This window comes from Nomia melanderi, chromosome 6 (assembly GCF_051020985.1).
Source record: "Nomia melanderi isolate GNS246 chromosome 6, iyNomMela1, whole genome shotgun sequence".
In the NCBI taxonomy this organism is placed as follows: domain Eukaryota; kingdom Metazoa; phylum Arthropoda; class Insecta; order Hymenoptera; family Halictidae; genus Nomia; species Nomia melanderi.
The window spans coordinates 13293633-13306239 of record NC_135004.1 but is presented as its reverse complement, the minus strand read 5'-3'; the positions used below and the strand labels follow the sequence as shown (position 1 = coordinate 13306239).

At 33.3% G+C, this 12607-nt stretch overlaps 2 protein-coding genes across 10 annotated transcripts; both read left to right on the top strand.

The window, feature by feature from the left end:
- The first annotated feature begins 51 nt into the window (after nucleotides 1-51).
- LOC116427930 (tetratricopeptide repeat protein 39B-like) lies at nucleotides 52-4547 on the top strand. Of its 6 annotated transcripts, none has more exons than XM_031978825.2 (11): nucleotides 52-459; nucleotides 1412-1452; nucleotides 1540-1568; nucleotides 1657-1837; nucleotides 1912-2044; nucleotides 2270-2402; nucleotides 2488-2587; nucleotides 2663-2728; nucleotides 2816-3537; nucleotides 3622-3855; nucleotides 3950-4547. In XM_031978825.2, exons 1-11 carry the CDS (start codon nucleotides 435-437, stop codon nucleotides 4050-4052), a joined length of 1767 nt encoding a protein of 588 aa, XP_031834685.1. In that variant the 5' UTR covers nucleotides 52-434; the 3' UTR covers nucleotides 4053-4547. The 6 variants fall into 6 exon arrangements, with proteins under 6 accessions (XP_031834685.1, XP_031834689.1, XP_031834690.1 ...); XM_031978829.2 differs by having other exon boundaries at nucleotides 1171-1452; XM_031978830.2 differs by having other exon boundaries at nucleotides 52-573.
- A 145-nt stretch (nucleotides 4548-4692) lies between these two features.
- Ipo9 (Importin 9) lies at nucleotides 4693-10494 on the top strand. 4 transcript variants are annotated; one of them, XM_031978857.2, is made up of 14 exons: nucleotides 4693-5332; nucleotides 5755-5849; nucleotides 5920-6292; nucleotides 6375-6608; nucleotides 6666-7035; nucleotides 7117-7358; nucleotides 7435-7690; nucleotides 7757-8076; nucleotides 8153-8372; nucleotides 8449-8720; nucleotides 8878-9286; nucleotides 9617-9765; nucleotides 10083-10152; nucleotides 10216-10494. In XM_031978857.2, exons 3-14 carry the CDS (start codon nucleotides 5951-5953, stop codon nucleotides 10425-10427), a joined length of 3096 nt encoding a protein of 1031 aa, XP_031834717.1. In that variant the 5' UTR covers nucleotides 4693-5332; nucleotides 5755-5849; nucleotides 5920-5950; the 3' UTR covers nucleotides 10428-10494. The 4 variants fall into 4 exon arrangements, with proteins under 4 accessions (XP_031834717.1, XP_031834720.1, XP_031834718.1 ...); XM_031978860.2 differs by lacking the exon at nucleotides 4693-5332 and adding an exon at nucleotides 5337-5474; XM_031978858.2 differs by lacking the exon at nucleotides 4693-5332 and adding an exon at nucleotides 5339-5658.
- The last annotated feature ends 2113 nt before the right edge of the window (nucleotides 10495-12607 follow it).

Genomic DNA, 12607 nt, shown 5'->3' with positions numbered 1-12607 from the left:
CCGACGCAATTCATCCCACTCTAATCACTCCAAGTTCTATAATATTTGAGTAGTCGAAGTGGGATGGACGCATATTGTGTCTTACGATATAGTAATATTGCAAATAGGTATCTTGATGGAACATAATCCGTTCACCGTCAGTCGATAGTGTACGTTCCTGACTGTAATGTCTATCGAAACATTTTAGACTATTCTTACAATTGTTTCGCGTTAAAATATACAAACATATTATTTCGTATATTTTATTGTTAATTTTAATTGTATCATATTTGAATTTCATTATAATTTATAACATAAGGTATAAAAGAATGTAAAATTTAATATGAAATGATTTCGATAACATGACAGTGTCTCTTTAAATTTTGTTCCAATTTGACTATCGATATCACGATCTTCTTCGGAGCTAAATTCACTGTAGTATTACTTAGAAACGCATGCGCATTGATCAACGAATTAATGGTGAGTAATTTTTTTAGAACGTCAACTTTTCATATTTGTTTGTAAACAATTCGTCGTCTAATTAATCAATAGTTTAAGTCAATTAAAATTTTTACTATGTTTCTATTGTAGATGGTAAGATCTATCACGTTACTTTCCTATAATTTGATTATACGTTCTTCATAACAGTTTAGACAACTTCTAAATTCTTTTTACTGTACATTTGATTTTCCATTGTTTATTATTATAACCATACAGGAGTAAGGTTTGTTTTTATATTTCATGTTTATATTTTGTTTGTATTTGATAACATTTGTAACAACAACGATGGGGATAAAATATTCATTAATTTATTCAATGTGTTTCGCAGTTACTTGTTTTATAATTAATAAGTGAATGTTGCACATTATTTATGTATAGAATGGTAGTAAAATAAAAAAGGGGGTACATTGATCCAATTTAAAATTAATTAAAGACGGGATTATATCTGGAAACTGCATAGATATGTTGAATTTTTTATTGCAATTTTTGTTTGTTACTTTTTATTTATTATTATTATAAACCTACTTATCTGTTGCATAATTTTTATTGTTAATTAAAAGTGTTTGAACTTAATACACTTACTTAAATTTATCTTACAGTAGATGTAGTAAGTTCATTAACTAATTAAAAGTAAAAGAAATTAGATTTTAAATTTTATAAGTCTCATGTGAAATGTGTTCTCATTTCAAGACTAGAGAAGTAATGACCTAAAACTGAAGGAGCACACTTGAGAAATCTGTGTTGAAGAATAACTTTCACCTATAGTGGTTAAACATTTTTGTGAATAAAAGAATGAAATTAAAAAAATGTATAAAATACTTTAAAAACACTGTTATCATATAAGATAATATTTTATTTGAATGTGTATATGTTATATATAACTAAAACATCAGCGCACTAAAAGACTACAGTGTTACTTTTTCAAACATAGCTGAACATTCATTCAAGATGTCAGACATTGAAGAAGACGAGGTATGCGCATAAATGCATAACAAATAAAAATATTAATATCTATATTATTTATGTTTATATTAAATTTTAAATTTGTTCATATCTTAGTTTCAAGATGCCCAGGAGTCCATACCAGAGTAAGTGCCTATAGTTATTTTACATGTATAAGTACTTACATATACAGACATATTTATTTGTATAAAAATTATTATTATATTTTTATAGACCTATTTCCATGGATTTGGATACAGCAATAATGGAAGCAAAGAAAGCTATACATTGGTTTTTCAATAATGAGTTTGAAGAAGCAAGAAAAATTATGCTATCATGGGCAAACAGCAGTATATACCACTCCTTAGGGACATGTGTTTTTGCATTCCTTGAGGCCGTTATTACATTTGAACAAGTATTACATCATAATAAACTGAAATATATAGAAAGTATTTTGTCTAATAATATATTACAATATATATTGCTTAGCCATACATTAAAAAGGCATCTGCAGCTGTGAAGCAGTGCACGAGCTTATGTTCAAAGCAACGTAAATGTGTCACATTAACACAAAATATTGGTAAAATGGTTAAGAAGGCAAATTATGATGCTTATACACTTGGTAAGTATATATGGATAGGTATACTGATACAATATGTGTTTGAATGGCAAAAATTTCTTCTTTACTAGATTGTAAATTAGCAACTTGTCTAATGTCTTACAAATTTCACGTCTCCATGATATCAGCAATTTATAACAGAATTATTTTCATTTTGTAATAACATTAATTATATGAACAAGCTCAAAACTTAAGGCATGAAAGAATGACATAGACTTAATATTACAGAGGAAGTGCATGCAGAACTCTGTTATGCAGAGTCACTCCTTTTTAAATCAATACTTACATTTGTGGAAGATGAGACTTTGGTCAGCTTTGTCAAAGCTGGATTGAAAATTCGTTCCTGCTTTCTGTCGTATAAGTAAATAAACCAAATTGATTTCACGAATTTCAAATTTTTATTGAAAATTTATACATAGTTTCATGTATGTCATCTTTTGTTTCAGGGAATGTTTAACAATTTTGAATAATCGTAAGTGGGAAAATGAAGTTCATAGAATTCATTTTGAAAGTGGCGTTCGCACAGGAATTGGAGCATTTAATTTGGTACATACTATTGCCTCTGTTGGATAAAGTTACGTAAGTAGTATGATACCATAACAAGTTCTTGATATTTTTTAGATGATCTCATTGTTACCAGCAAGAATTATCAAACTACTAGAGTTTATAGGCTTTTCAGGTGATAAGGTAGGAATAATAAAACAGTATTTTTAATAGAAATATGTCCATACTATAGCGCATATAATAATAATTTGATATCTCTTTCATTAATAGGAATATGGTTTATCAGAATTAGAAGCAGGATATAGGGAAAAAAGAGGATTACGGCACATTTTATGTGCAATGATTCTCTTATTTTACAATTTGATGATATCTTTTATTCTAAGTAACACGGATGGTGACCTAGAATGGTGTGAAAGAGTATTAGAGGAGGAATTAAGCCATCATCCAAACAGTGTATGGTTTTTGTTTTTTAAAGGAAGATTAGAGTTAACAAGAGGAAATTTTGAAAATGCAATAGAATGGTATACAAAATCTTGGAAGAGCCAAGACTTATGGCCTCGATTTCATCTTGTTTGTTTTTGGGAATTAATGTGGGTCCATTGTGCTCTGCAACAATGGGAAGAAGCTGCTACGTTTGCTTACATTTTAGTCAAAGAATCAAAGTGGACCTGTACTGTTTCTTTATACCAGCAAGCAGCGATACTTCTTATGGAGAAACCACCGCCAAAAAGTGAGAAAAAACAGTGTATTGACTTCATGATGATGCAAGCGCCTACGTTTAAACAACGTATAGCAGGAAAGTCGTTGCCAATAGAAAAGTTTGTTATTAAAAAGACAGAACGTTATTTTGCTCAAAAAGATAAATTAGTTCTTCCTGTATTTGAACTTATGTACGTGTGGAACTTATTCCGAATTATCGGCAAACGGCAAGATTTAACATTAAATATATTTAAACAGATCGAAGAAAGTGAAAGAGAACTTATGAGTGGCCCGTGAGTTTTTTTTTCATTAATTACATAATGAATATTAAGCGCACGCTATTGAATGTCATCATTAACAGTTTTAATTTTCTGTAGTAAAAGTGAGTTTCATGGAGATAATGAAGCTCTTCTGCTGCTTCTAAAAGGTGCCTGTTTACGGCAATTAAAGCGTCCTTTATTAGCTGAGGATTGTTTAACTCGTGTCCTTAGCTTAGATAAATCAATTAAGGAAGATACTTACATACTTCCTTTTGCAACAGTGGAATTAGCTTTATTAGCAAAAGACCAAGGAAATATTCCACTTGCTATTGAGTTTCTGAAAGATGCTAAGTAAGTTGCATTTTCCTTTTCAATTAAATGTTTTTTCTCAAATATTGCCCTTGATTAATTCACGATTAACTGAGATTATTTGATACTATTACAGAAACAATTATACTGGATATCTTCTTGAAACCAGACTGCATTTTAGGATTCACTCTGACTTAATGAACTTGACAGGAAAGAAGGTTGAAGATGTTGCAGTATAATGATATCTAAAAGATGATTAATTTTTTTTTTTAATGTTGATTACTGCCAATAGACATACTATTGCAGGTTTAAGCACTGACAATTTTCTTGATTATTCACTTTTATGAAAGCTATTGTTATGTAGTTTTTAATTTCTTTGTTTTAGATTCATTAATTTATTTTAATATTTTATCTTTCTGTCATGTAGTATACTTTTTTTGTTAGTTTTTATATGTAAAGTATTATTGCTAGAGATTGACATTTATTAACTGTTACGCATATACCTACGGCACACACCACATATAGTTTGAAAGGTCTAAAAAAGATATAGGAATAATTATTTTTTAAATTTAAATTATTTTTACTACAAAAAGTATTAATAAATATTTGTAAACATCAATTTAAGTGATGTCAGCGGAAATCTAATATAAGTGTCATGTATGTGTACACCTGAATGCACATATTGACACACATGTTGTATTTATACTGTTTAATAAATTGTAAATCAAATGAAACACTGGGAGAAAACGGGAAACGGGAATAAACGGATGATTTATTAATAAGTTTACCAATTCAAATTATTTTGTGATGTCTAAAGGTAAGACTTTGAAGAAAAAATAGCAGAGATAAGGTAGTTTAGTTTTTTAATACAGATTATGAAAATAATTGTTAAATAAGAATTCGTTTTCCTCCATGAGGAGCATGCCATTAATACAAATGCAAAAATCTAAATAATTTGAGATAAGATTAAATTGACTGCATAATTTTTAACATATTAAACTGTTAAGTCGTTTTTAATCATTAGTATAGATTATGAGATATATTAGACATAAACATTGAACTAAGTTTCAATTACATGTTTGTAACAAGTAAATTACACTACATGTATTACGGTAAATGCAAGTTTTCAAAATAAGACTGGCGATAGAGTGATCTATTGATATGTAAAAAATATTCAAATGTAATTTGGAAATTGTATTGAATAAGGACAGTAATTGTTTTGTAATGATAAATGTATCATTTATTTCGAACATAACGTTCTCACCAGTGACGCCATTGAATAAATCGAACCAGCTTTGCTTATTGGAGTACATACTATACAAAAGTTACTAGATTTCTATACATACTTATTAAAATACATTTGAAGTAATTAATTTTTCGGTTGTAAATAAAACTATTGTAAGAAAACCCTTGTAACTAAATATAGGAAATTTGAAAAACAAGTTATTACATGTTTACCTTTTTTTTCTTATATGTAATGTATAAATTATTTAGATCCACAAAGACTGCGTTTCAGTAGGTATGGTCTAACGTAAATTTAATTCAAATTTATCAACAATATGTTTAATTTTTTTATGAAGTAATTGAAGTTCAGATGAAGTTACAGAAAGTATAGTATATATTTGGTAGTATTAAAAAGAAGAATATCCGGATTCGTACACGTTGGTTTAACCTTCTTTGTCGTTTTTATTAAACCGGCTTTGTTGAATTGTAACGTTCACAAAGCGAAAATAATTATATACTCACTTCAATTCATTGTTACTTTCATGTGCTGTACAGAATAACTATAATTTATATATCTTTACATGCTTATTTTATCAAAATTTATAGTTTTAATAATTCGATGTAGGTAACCTTTAATGTCTTTTAGTTATACTTAATACTATTTATCGCAATGTGCTTCGTCGTTTTTTAACTCTGATTCAGCTATTTTGATTGCAGAAAATTTAATTTAAGAAAGGAGGATACTGTAATGTAAGAGTCTTCAATCAAAAAATTAGTGTTACAATAAGTACTTCATAGGGATATGCGTACAGGTAAATAAATAATTTATTAGTAACAGCATAGGTAGATCAGTGTGTTAATTAAATATTTGATTGATAACAGGTGCAAAGTAAAAACATAGAAGATTGTTATAATGAGTGCAATGGGATGTGATGTACAAGGGTCTCTGAGAGAGGCCTTGTACGAAACATTGACTGGAATTTTGTCTCCTCACCACGATACTCGTCAAGCAGCAGAACAGAGGATTCAAGCTTTAGAAGTTACAGAAGAATTTGGTATTCATTTAACAGAATTTGTGGTAGATCAAAATGGACATTTACCTATTAGGCAACTTGCTTCAGTATTGTTAAAGCAATATGTAGAAACACATTGGTGTTCAGTTGCTGAAAAATTTAGGCCACCAGAAATAAAGCATACTACAAAAGAAAGAATTAAAGAATTATTACCACTAGCACTTAGAGAATCTATTAGTAAAGTAAGTAGTCATAAAGAATTTTTATTTATCGATAATATATGTATGCAGTAATAGTTACATTATTTACATGTATTTATTTCAGGTACGTACAGCTGTAGCATATGCAATATCTGCCATTGCTCATTGGGATTGGCCAGAAAATTGGCCAGGTTTATTTGATATACTTGTCAGTTGTTTAAGTGGTGAAAGTGAATATGCTGTGCATGGAGCAATGAGAGTTTTAACAGAATTCACTTCTGACCTTAGCGATACTCAGTTGCCAAATGTGGGACCAGTTATCCTTCAAGAAATGTATAGAATATTTCAAAGTGAAAATGTATGTTCTCCCCACTATGAAATGTTATCATTATAATCATATGGATTCAATTTTCAGCAATACTCTATTCGAATTCGTGGACGTGCAGTTGAAATATTCACTACAATTACATCATTGGTAGCTGCTACAGAACTTTATCAAAAGGGATTTACAGAGCAATATTTGCAACCAGTTATTCCCATGTTTTGTGAAAAATTTGTTCAATGTTTACAAGTGCCTGATGGCCCAACCAGTGATAGTGGGCTTAAAACTAATATTATCAAAGCTATAAATTGTCTTGTAACTAAATTACCTAAATATGTATCGAACTTTTTACCACAAATGCTACCACCTGTGTGGAAAACTTTAACTCAAAGCGCAAAAATTTATCAGGAAGGAACTGTAAATGGAGAAAGAGAGGAAAACGATAAAGAAGTTGATTCTGATGGTGATTCTCTATAAAACACTTTATTTGAACTTCTGGTTTTGAAAGTTTTGAGTAATTTTAAATGTTTCTTCTCGTTTATAGGTGAAGTAATTAACTTTAATAATTTGATTATTGCGATATTCGAATTTGTCAGTTCCATTCTGGACCGCAAACGATTCTCAAATCTTTTGGATAATTTGTTGCAAGATGTTATGTATTATTTGATTATTTTTATGCAAATAACCGAGGATCAGATCGAATTATGGTCTTCAAGTCCTAATCAGTTTGTAGAAGAAGAAGATGTGTCCTACAATGTCCGTATTTCTGCTCAAGAGCTTCTAACAGTAAGTTTCCTGAACAAATCTTTCAATTTTTTCAGGACAATTCATTTTTTATATCTTATATTAATTTTCAATGCAGGCTCTTGTAAATTATTCTGCAGAGAAGGCAGTGAATGCTCTTTGTAAAGTAGTTACACGCCACATTGAAGCAACAAGTAGACTACAGAACGGTGCCGGAGAAAATAATGATTCCTGGTGGAAGATACGTGAATCTTCTATTTTAGCTTTATGTAAAGTCAAATCCGCTGTCGTAGAGAAATATACTTCTGGAATGCTTCAGTTCGATATGATACAGTTTTTAGCAACAGTTGTGTTAGCTACTCTCAACGATTCAGGTATATTGTATTTTTGTTTTCTTCTCATCTTTCAACGACTAGATTCTATATTTACATGTAACATAGGAGCTCCACCATTACTTCTTGGCCGTTGTTTATGCGTCGGCGGGAAATATGCCGAAATAATGCCATCAGCGTTGAGTTCACAATTCTTGGAAGCAACGGTTAATGGTTTGCAAGAAAATCAGCCAGCTTGCATTCGTATCAGCGCAGTGAAATCCATTTATTGGTTTTGTGAGGCATCAACCACGGAAACCAGTGGAGCTCTTGTTAACAATATACGGTCTCATTTACCTAAAATATTCCAAGGACTTTTCAATTTAGCCAGTCAGCCGTCCACAGAAGTTCTGACCTTAGTCATAGAAACCTTCCAAGTGGTGGTTGAGGTAATATATTTTTTGCTACTTGCTTTAAGTGTTACCATTTCAAATTAATTTATGTTTCTGTTTTTAACTTTCACAGCTGGATAAAGCATTCACCGCTTCAGTGGAAAATAAAATATGTCCACTAACAATTGCCGTGTTCTTGAAGTTTTATACCGATCCAACTATATTTTGTCTGTGCCAAGACATATTCAAAAGTCTCACGCAAAATCCACTTTGCATAGGTCCATTACAGACTCGTCTGATACCCACATTGACAAGCATGATGGCTGTAACGTCTATGGACAAATCGAAAGATGGTAAACTGTTGTTGATTCTTGAGTATTATCTACCCTTGAGCAAATTTTAATAAATGTTTTTCTTCTTTACTTTCAGAGGGGTGCCGAGATGTAGCTTTAGATGTGCTACAGGTATTAGTTCAGTACTCTCCAACACCTTTAAGCAGTGCGCTGGTCGAGACTGCTTTCCCTGCTGCGTGCCACTGTATACTTAATTCAGAAGAAAACGAAACGTTGCAAAGCGGGAGCGAAGTGATACGCACCTACTTGTCCGTTGCAGCGCAACAAGTCACAGTTCATCGCGACAGTGATGGTCAAACCGGCCTGCAGTACATATTGCAGATAGTTGCACAGCTTCTGAACCCACAGGTGGTTTATTCCTTTTAGGTTTTCTTAACATGACCGTTATTAGCATTTAACGTAGAAATCATTCGCGAAATAACGGCCTAAATTTCCGACACGTTCGATACAAGTTTTAATAACATTTTCTTAAAGAACGCAATTTTTAACTTGCTCTGCTTTTCAGTCGAGTGAGTTCACTGCCACTTTCGTTGGTCGACTGGTGACAACGTTGATTAGGAAAGCAGGTGACAAGCTAGGCGAGAATCTAGACCTTCTGCTGAAGGCTGTGTTGAGTAAAATGCAAAGGGCGGAAACGTTAATTGTGGTACAGAGTTTGCTCATGATATACGCCCACCTGATAAACACGGAATTCGACGCCGTCCTAAACTTCCTATCTACCGTGCCCGGTCCAACAGGACAGAGCGCGCTCGCGTTCGTGCTCACCGAGTGGGTCAGCAGACAGCACCTGTTCTTCGGCAGGTACGAGCGTAAGGTGGCCACGATCGCACTGTGCAAGATACTCGAGTACGGCGTTACTCATGATGATAGTCGGCTGAACCAAATCACCGTCAAGGGCGATCAAATATTTTCAGGTTCGTAGACTCAAAGGTGCTAATCGTGTATCGAACGCCATATCAACATCTATTACATTGTTTCCGAATTATTGAGTTCTTAACCCTTTGTCACTAGAAACATTTAACATTTTTCGACGAGACAAAGACAATATTCTTTGAAACTAACTTGAACAGAAATCACAAGTACGTTGAGGAACAAAGCTATTTTATTCCAATATTTCACGCATCGAGGCGTTATACAGAGTTAAATATTAAATATCAGACTTTATAGTTTTATTACGTCAAATCAAGCGATTGAGAGCCGCCTTCTCAGTGCAAAGGGTTAATTAAATCCGAGACTTTATACAGGAAATGAGGTGGGTGTAAGGACTAGGAGTAAAACCGAATCACAGCCTTATCAGTGGACCACGATACCGGTACTGGTTAAGATTTTCAAACTGATCATTAACGAACTGTCGAACGATATGGAAGCAGTCACTGCGAATCAAGAGTCGGACGTTAGTAACAATTAAATATCTATTTAACACGTTGAATGCCGTGAGGGTCACCGGTGACCCCCAACCAGACCGAATGACTACAGTTCACTCAATTAGACGATGATTGTAAACATTTCTATATTATTAATACTACTATCTAATGCGGTGACATTCAGTTTGACGAATATGCAGTAGTAATGCAATGCAATCGAATGATTTAATATTATATTTTTCCCATTTCGTGTATTTTGCTCTATGGAATCGTGCGGCGTTCAGCGTGTTAACAGTGATTGGCAAACAAAAGTTACAGATAGTAAATAGATATGTTTGCCTATTAGGAATCTGACGATGACGACGAGGGTGACGATAACAATACCTTCCTAGATCCAGGCTACGAGACCATGTTACGTAAGTATAATTTCTTATTCTCATTGGTTCTCTATTCGTAGTATATCAAATGTGTCCGATCAGTGTTAGAGGAAGTTTCGAACGAAGCGGAGGAAGGCGAGGAAGATCCAGAATTACTGGAAGACTCGATCTACCACCTGAACCTTGGTCAATACCTGCGGGACTTCTTACTCAACTTCTCATCTCATCATTGCTTTCCTGCTTACGTTCAGCACTTAAACATTCCGGAACGGAAAGTGTTGAGCAGTTTAAATGTTAACGCATCGTTTATGTAATGAGTAGATAGATATATCGATAATCAGATTTTTGATTTTCGTAATAAAACACGTAATGTTTTTTGTACGACTATTTCTTTCCACTATGTTTATAAGCTGCTCTCTCGCCTACCGCACAGTGATACTTGTGTAAGTGTGTATACAAATAAATCAATTCGAAGCTCTACCAACTTTCGGTTAACTTCAACATACAATTGACGTCCGACGCTTCCACTTTAGCAAGTGGTTCATATAAATAGTGATGACTACGGTCTTGACTGCTAGGATTCGAACTGAGGACAAGGGATGCTACCGAAGATCATCGTTATCATACCGTTCCACGAGTCAATACATCATGGACGATCGGTATATATAATCATTTCGAGATCTTATATCAGCGGAAGGTTATCGAAAGTCCAACGAAAGACATATTGACTTATGGTAAGAAAGAAGTCTGTTTCATTGTCACACGTTCCGCCACAATCATTTGAAATCTAACCGTTGTACACCTTCTGTATACTTTAATGTTTTAATTTAACCGTCCAAATTGTTTAATACGCTCCCTAGCAGCACAAATCTGTGACGGCCGTAATCCCATATTTTACAGAATGAAAATGAAATGAATCCTATAGGTACTGTTGTTAGAAATTACAAACTACATTACGTTTAGCAACTCGGTGACTCGTTTCAGATTCATTTTTCTAATATTTTGTTTAGCTTTATTGGATTGAAGAAAATATAATTGAGGAGACCGTCACCGATATATTATCTTTTTCGGACTTTAGATACCTATCGATAATCCCTAAGAATTTTAATCGTTTGCGGACGAATGTCGACATTTTGTCGAGACCAAGCTTCCGCGTGTGGAACACCAAGATACAAGTGATTTAACTATTCAAACAGCAAGAAATCGGTACATAGTTTCCTTATTCTCTATGATTTAATCATTCAGTGTCTAATCTAGCAGCATTTACGAAAGGTTCTGTATAGTTTAAACATTCTTCGTCCGTAAAGGGTTAACCCTTTGAACTCTGGTCCAATATTGCACCAGTTACGATATTGAATATTTTAATGAATCAAAGGAACTACCCTAAAATTATTCGATTTTCCACACATCCAAATTTTGTACTGAGAAGGAAAATAAAAGATCGAAGGAATGTTATAGCATTTTTCATTTTCACTAGAGATACTATAAAAATTATTTGCAGTTGCTGACAGATTACAATACCATCTTCAGTGCTAAGGGTTAATATTTACAGCGGCACATACTGGCAACGTGACAAGTCAAAGGTACACACTTTCCTCGGTAAAAGTTCCCAGACGAAACGATCCATCAGTTAATTCCTGTTCCGCATCGAGTGTAGCTCCGAACACGTATTTGCAGTGTTTACTGGACACGGTGCACGCGTGAGAGTACAGGAAAGCACAGGTGAAGCATATACACGGGGGAGTTCTTCCGCTTTTAGCAATCGTAAAGCGCAGGTGCAGCTCGTTGCACAATGAACAATGCACGGAACGCCTCGCACGATTGCCGCTCTCGTAACGGTCGAAGTCGACAAATTTTATACGACTCCAAAAAAAAGAAGAAAAGGAAAGAAGAGGGTGTGGAGGTAGTAAAAAATAAGCAAGCTTGTTAAAAGACGTCAAACGCGTTACATTGGCAAGCGTGAAACAATCCTTTAATCGTCTTGAACCCGTGACGCTCTTTTCGTAATTCGTACTTTTGATTCGGAAAGTTTCTTTGAAAATTGTTCATCATTAGTAATGTTTTAAAACTATTGCCATATCGACTTGTATAATATTGCTGAACACTTTCTGATAAACAGGACTCACCGAAGCAAGTTTCGTCGAATCGGTAAACTGAAATAAAGATCATCTAAGTCTTAATCCTTTAACCCCTTGCACTCGAGAGGTGATTCTCAGTCACCACTTGATTTGACACAGCAAAATGGAAGTGGAATATTTAGTGTTGTAAATTAAACTTTGTATTACTATGTGACATATTCAACTAAAATAGCTTTGTTGCTTAAAATTTCTGTCATGAATATTGTATATTGTGAATATTTCTAGAGAAAGACTTTCGAGTGCAAATGGTTGTGTTCTCGCGTTTTCACTGTGAAGTTTCCATCGACGTCGTTTAATTCAACTATGAATTAGTATGGGACTTTAGTCATTATATAAATAGTACTTCTGTACGACAT

Bases quoted from the DNA above. Each gene is read 5' to 3' on its own strand.
- Ipo9 (XM_031978857.2), top strand. From the start codon at position 5,951: ATGAGTGCAATGGGATGTGATGTACAAGGGTCTCTGAGAGAGGCCTTG. The intron at 7,036-7,116 runs GTGATTCTCTAT...TCTCGTTTATAG, and splicing joins TAAAGAAGTTGATTCTGATG to GTGAAGTAATTAACTTTAAT. The intron at 8,077-8,152 runs GTAATATATTTT...TAACTTTCACAG, and splicing joins CCTTCCAAGTGGTGGTTGAG to CTGGATAAAGCATTCACCGC.
- LOC116427930 (XM_031978825.2), top strand. From the start codon at position 435: ATGCGCATTGATCAACGAATTAATG. The intron at 1,453-1,539 runs GTATGCGCATAA...TTCATATCTTAG, and splicing joins CAGACATTGAAGAAGACGAG to TTTCAAGATGCCCAGGAGTC. The intron at 2,588-2,662 runs GTACATACTATT...GATATTTTTTAG, and splicing joins GAATTGGAGCATTTAATTTG to ATGATCTCATTGTTACCAGC.